The sequence below is a fragment of the Morone saxatilis genome, unplaced genomic scaffold (assembly GCF_004916995.1).
Source record: "Morone saxatilis isolate NCDOM2014 unplaced genomic scaffold, NCSU_SB_2.0 Contig17, whole genome shotgun sequence".
In the NCBI taxonomy this organism is placed as follows: domain Eukaryota; kingdom Metazoa; phylum Chordata; class Actinopteri; family Moronidae; genus Morone; species Morone saxatilis.
Genome location: NW_023339729.1, coordinates 28,595,688 through 28,601,347, shown reverse-complemented (window position 1 = coordinate 28,601,347; position 5,660 = coordinate 28,595,688). Strand labels below are relative to the sequence as shown.

At 45.2% G+C, this 5,660-nt stretch overlaps 2 protein-coding genes across 3 annotated transcripts in view; both read right to left on the bottom strand.

The window, feature by feature from the left end:
* Positions 1-5,660, bottom strand: part of LOC118327159 (bifunctional apoptosis regulator-like) — a 337,943-nt gene that overhangs the window by 297,221 nt on the left and 35,062 nt on the right. The gene's annotated exons all lie outside the window — the stretch shown is intronic.
* LOC118327149 (bromodomain-containing protein 4-like) overlaps positions 1-5,660 on the bottom strand; it is a gene marked incomplete in the record, with an annotated part of 17,686 nt that overhangs the window by 2,195 nt on the left and 9,831 nt on the right. Inside the window, 12 exon segments of the mRNA XM_035660401.1 lie at positions 1-132; positions 359-549; positions 679-812; positions 932-1,064; positions 1,312-1,412; positions 1,834-2,445; positions 3,221-3,622; positions 3,744-3,839; positions 4,105-4,362; positions 4,470-4,570; positions 4,652-4,929; positions 5,105-5,326. Coding sequence (XP_035516294.1) covers positions 1-132; positions 359-549; positions 679-812; positions 932-1,064; positions 1,312-1,412; positions 1,834-2,445; positions 3,221-3,622; positions 3,744-3,839; positions 4,105-4,362; positions 4,470-4,570; positions 4,652-4,929; positions 5,105-5,326 — 2,660 coding nt within the window.

The window sequence follows — 5,660 nt, the reverse complement described above, 5'->3', positions numbered from 1 at the left end:
GGGGCCTGTGGGGAGTGAGTGGGCGGGGTGGAAGCCGGTGGTGTTGGAGCAAGCGGTGACTGTTGCTCCTGGCGACGGCGGGCATCTTCGTGCGCTCGACGAGCCTGCTCAATGGTGTCCTCGTCGTCACGGCTACGAAACAAATAAATATTACAATATATTAAATGTAAGTAAGAATATCATCAGCTGATATTCATTTTCTGAGAAAAATCTCTTGAATTCATGAAAGACAAGAAAATATGTGATGGTAATAAATCTACTATGATTATTTCCCTCTGATATAGTTGCTCATGCTGCTGGCTTCTGCTGGCTTCTGCTTTCCACATTATACACATTTCTCCATTTTCCTCCAACCTACCGTAGTTTTTCTTGCTCTCTCCTGGCCTGTTCGGCCTGTGCTTTCAGCTGTCTCTCTCTCTCCTCCTTCTCCCTGGCGGCCCGTCTGAACTGTTCGAAGCTGTCGCTGGAGGAGCGCACGGAGGAGGCCGGTGTGGACTGGGACCTCTGAGCCAGGCTGGCCCAAGAACCCATGTTCTTTAACTTCACATCCTGGGAGAAGACAAAGAGAAGCGGGTAGAAAATGGCAGGTTAAATGGAAGGAGAGAAAACAGCCTGAAGGCGTAGTGTAGCTGTAATGTGGCTGAAGACATTATCTTCTCATCTCTGACCCATACACACCTGTGTCTTCTTAGGAGCAATAGGAGTTTTGGGCTCTTGCTTTATTTTGTTGTCTTGCTGAGAGCAGGGGGGTGCTGGGGAGTCTGGGAGGCGGGAAATGGGCCGAGAACCATCCAGTGACTTCAGATCTAATCCTAGGGAAACATAAATGGGGATTAACTACACATATGCAGTGATACTTGCATAAAGTTGACAAATTTAGTCAATTTATTTTTACTACTCAAGATAGAAAGATAAAAAGGATACAACTTACTCTTGTACTCACTGTGTTTGATGTCAGGTTTATGTGAGTCTTGACGCATGGCAGGGCTGAAGGGTGAGGGCGGCAGAACTGGGGACTGGGAAGGCTTCTCTTCTTTGACCCCCACCAGGTTGGACCTCTGCTCCTACAGGCAGACACATATTATATTTATATACAGAGTCTGTTATCAAGAATCAAACACTTAATTAAAATGACAGTTTTGTCAAATGTTTTCAGCATTAAAATTGGTGACTTTTCCTTTTAACATTTGTGTGTCTCTAACCTTTACCTGGCTCAAGATACAGTTATGTTCATAAAGCACATCAGAGTTTTGTTTAGGCACATACAGTCAACACACATACCAAGCATAAAGAAGTAGGTGGATCACTCACATGTTTCTTGGTCTGTGACGGTGACTGCTGTCCCATTGTATGGAACTGAGGCATCTGAGGAGAATGCATCATCAGGGGAGAAGGACTCTCACGCATGCAACCTAGAAAAACAGAAGAAATATTGCAAATACTCATCTGGAATCATCTAATCAAACACCATATTTAGCTAAATGTGCAGTGACACCTACAATATGGTTATGTCTACTTTACTGGTTCCCAAGCCTAAGGGTACATTTTGTAAATGAAAATAATCACACTAAGCATAGTTCTTTTATTTTGAGGTAATTTCAATTACCACTGCAAAGTATCTTGAAGTGTTTTAATTTAATTAATATTTAATGAGAGCAGTTCTACTTGCTGTTTCATGCTTTTAATGGTGGTTTGGTTTTTAAGCAATTGCGGTACTATTTACTTGACTTACAACGCCCAACAGCACCTATTCATTAATAACACGTATTCCTGTTTAGGAATGTGTCCAGATGCAGAGTTTGGGTAACCACTGCCTTGAGTATGTAGCTGTACCTGCTGAGAAGGGCTCTGCTTTGCTGCGTGGTGATGGCTGTTGTTGATGTTGTTGCATCTGTTGTACTTTCTGCTGCAGGGCCACCCCCTTCTGCTGCTGTGACACCGACGTGTGCGTTTGTGGGAACGGCTGCCGCATATGTGCGTGGCCTGAGCTGTGTCTCTGGGTCAGGGGAGGGGTGGGCGTAGTCACAGCCTGCGTATGCATCGAGGGCACCAGTTGAGAGGCGACCTGCGCAGGCGAATGTGTATGCGCGTGTAGCGGCTGCGGCTGTGTGGTGGGTCGAACCTGGAGCGACTGCAAGAAGCTATGAACTTGACTGAGGGAATTGATTTCGGAACTGGTAGGTGTCGGCTCTTCGTCGTCCTCCAGGAGGGCTTGAGGGGGTTGCGCTGAGAGAGTACCCAAAATGCCGTGCGATGGAGGTGAAGGTACGCGTGGGCGGGAGACAGGTTGGGGGAGAGTTAGTGGAAGCGAGGGCTGAAGCTGAGGCGAGGAGGCTGGAGGCAGGGAGGGGAGTGAGGACGGGGGAGGCTGTGTGATTTTTGGAGGAAGTGGTGCTGCTCTGTTGCTAGGTCGTGATGGTTGCTGGGGAAGAGCATTGTGGATCGCTGCAAACAAAACAAGAAGAGAGGGATGGGGAAAGTTAGAAAAGAACAGAATAAAATATAGTTAATATAGTTGTTTTCACTTTCTAGACAAAAAATTTAAGTAAAAATGAAAAACAGACATGGTCGACAGCTGAACTACAGTCCTGAAAACAAAATCCAGAAAATGAATGCTGGGTTGACAGGTTTGTACAATTGAAAAGACGCTCAAAAGAGAGATGATTAATCGGTTGACAAAAACTTAAAGCAGCAATAAAGAAGTTTCATTTTGTGTTGATTCTGGCGGCCTCAAAAGCAGGAGTGTTTCCACAACCTTGTTTAATTGAAATCTTCTCGCTGACGTGGTGTTTGCCTATGTAGATCATATAGGAGGCATCAGTGTGAAATTTAAACTGTTTCATAACTAGTTAAAAATCCCTTATAGTAGAATTAATGTACTACAATTCTGATGATCACAGCTCTTGAAGTAATTTATCAAGCATAAAGTGCAAAACATTTGCCTCTCCTAGGTTCTCAGATGTGAGGATTTTTATCTGCTGAAAATTGGAAATAGTTTAAGATAAAACTTTGCTATCATTCGGTTTTGGATGAAACAAGCTAACTACCTCGCGGGAAAACATGTTTTTAGGGACAAAACAGAAAAATAGTCAAAAGATAAACTGATAATGAAAATAATCATTACTTGCAGGCCTATAATATATCAATATTGTCACATTCATGGCAATTTCTAAAATGAACTACAGAGATGCAAGCTGTGCAAAGTTTGACTGAAATGTACCTGGTGAAGGTAGGATGGGATGTTGGTTTAGGAAAGGGTGCGTCTCAGTGGGCGTCTGTCCAGTGGGTGCGTTTGCATTGAGGAGACCAGACACAATGGGGGCACCGGCAGTAGTAATGGTTGGATTGGGCTCTGTGTTCGACTGTGTCAAGTGAGGGTTCATGAACTGAGCCAGAGGATCAAATCCAGAGCTCAAAAGCTGGGAGGAGTCCAGAGACTGGACAGAGACGTGGACAGGGGGAGGGGGTACAAATGGTGGTTTGGACTGGACCACTTGAGGCTGAATCTGAGGCTGAATCTGAGGCTGAGGAGCGACTGGGCCCGCTACGCTACTGAGGGACTGGTGCGGTCTCTTGGTGTCTTTGTTAGATGAGGTCTTCTTCTGCTGTTTGGGAACCAGCCCTGGAGACAGACAGTATATGAAATATAAGAAGGAAACACAAGAAAAGCTGACATGAGGAAGAAATACAGCTACTGTTTGTCAAAATAAGATATGCTGACAACTGTTGTGGGTATACATTACCATTCTCAGAGTCTTCACTATCAGAGGAGTCGCTGCTATCTGAAGATGAGGATCCTGTCTTCATCTTTGTCACAGTTGTTTCCAGAGACTTCTCTACTGCAACAAAACATACCAATAACATTTACAAACTGATAGACTGAGACAAGACATTTAGCCAGTTTGAAGAACAACATTGGGAAAAATCAGGATTTAACCGTTGGGTTGGGCAAACGTGTAGTGATCCCTTCTTGTTTTGTCTAGGAGCTGTTAGACAGGAGTGACTAGTCTTTTACGCAGCATTTAATTATGAGTGGTTGAACAAGACATTCCTGCAGCAGTACTATGACATCAAGTGTGTGGATCACACAGACAAACAGCTTACCTGACGGCTTTTTCTTCTTCTTGAGGCAGCTGGAGACGTATTTCTCCAACTCTCTCAGCGTGGAGGGCTTCAGAGTCTCAAAGTCAATCTCGATCTCATCTGGATTGGAGTTCTTCAGCGAAGGCTCGCGCGTTTGAATTATATGCACGACGCGGCCCAGTTTGTCCCCGGGCAACTTGTTGATGTCCAGGCTCAGCTGGCGCTTCTCCTCGTACGACATCGGCTTGCCCCTGTCAGTGGACCCACCCCCAAATACATCTAGGGAGGGAAGCATGACAGCAAGTTGATACATGGCCACTGTTAAAGACTCCTTAAAATAAAAAAACATTTAAAAATCAAGCTCAACATATCTCTCACATACATACCCATGTCATCCTCTGCTTCAAGAGAGGCCGAGGGGACCAGAGGGGTTGGCCCAGGCTGAGGTGGCACAGCTGGGCGGCTATTTTTAACTCCTTCTTTCTTACTGTGATTGACAAATGATTAGGTTAGCTCCAGTTAACGCAGCTATAACATCACTTCTCTAATCAATTCTGTAAAAACCTACCCAGGCTTTTTCCTGTCCTTCTTTGCAATGATTAGCTCCTTGCTGCTCTTGTTTTTCTTAGAAGTTTGAAGCACCATAGCAGGAGGGGTCTCCACAAGTTCCTCTGCTCCCATCTTCTTCTTGTGCTTTTCTTTCTTCTTCTCTTTCTCCTTCTCCTTCTTCTCCTTTTCCTTTTCCTTTTCCTTCTCCTTCTCCTTCTCCCTCTCCCTCTCTTTCTTCTTGGGCTTGCTGGCTTGGGGCTGGGAGAGTGCTGCTAACTGTTCATGGACAGCTTTTAGCTAGAGGATACAAACACACACAGTTGTAGTCTTAAGAGATGAAAAGAAAGACAGCGTGCATATGTGTTTCTCCGTGTTTCAGCATTCACCCACGTTCGGTAAAGCTGTTCTGCGTGGCCCACCCACCTGTCGTGTCTCATAAGCCTCCCTCCCCCTTCATTTTCCATCCTCTAACCTGTTCCTGTAACTCAGCCAATCGCTGTTTCCTTTCTTGTTCTGAGTCTCCTCCGGAGGACTCCGATTCGGAGGAACTGGAGCTTTCGTCTTCTGAGACAGCAGAAGGAGGCAGGGCTTGTCGAGTGGAGGGGGCAGGGTGGAGGGCCGATGATGGGGTGGGAACAGGGGCGGGCTCCTCAGGCTCATCAGGCATTTTGGCAAAACGCATCTCAAACACGTCCTGTGAGGACGGAGGACGGCAGGAGAAACTGTGAACTCTACTTGAACCACAAACCAGCACAAACAGTGCCAAAGAGCAATGTTTGCAATGACATTTATAATTATTTTATGAATATACATTTGAAAGATTTCCTTGGAAAACTGAAAACCTGATTGTCACACTGAGAACAGCTGTGTTATTGATACTGTAAACAAACACAGTGAAAGGTGTATGCCACCATCATGCCATGGGGGATATAATAGGTAAATGTGTTTCACACAGGAATAATAAACTAGGGTATTTTGTTAACTTGGAATTGGATCTAAAATGTGACCAGGTAACAGTGCCAGACCAT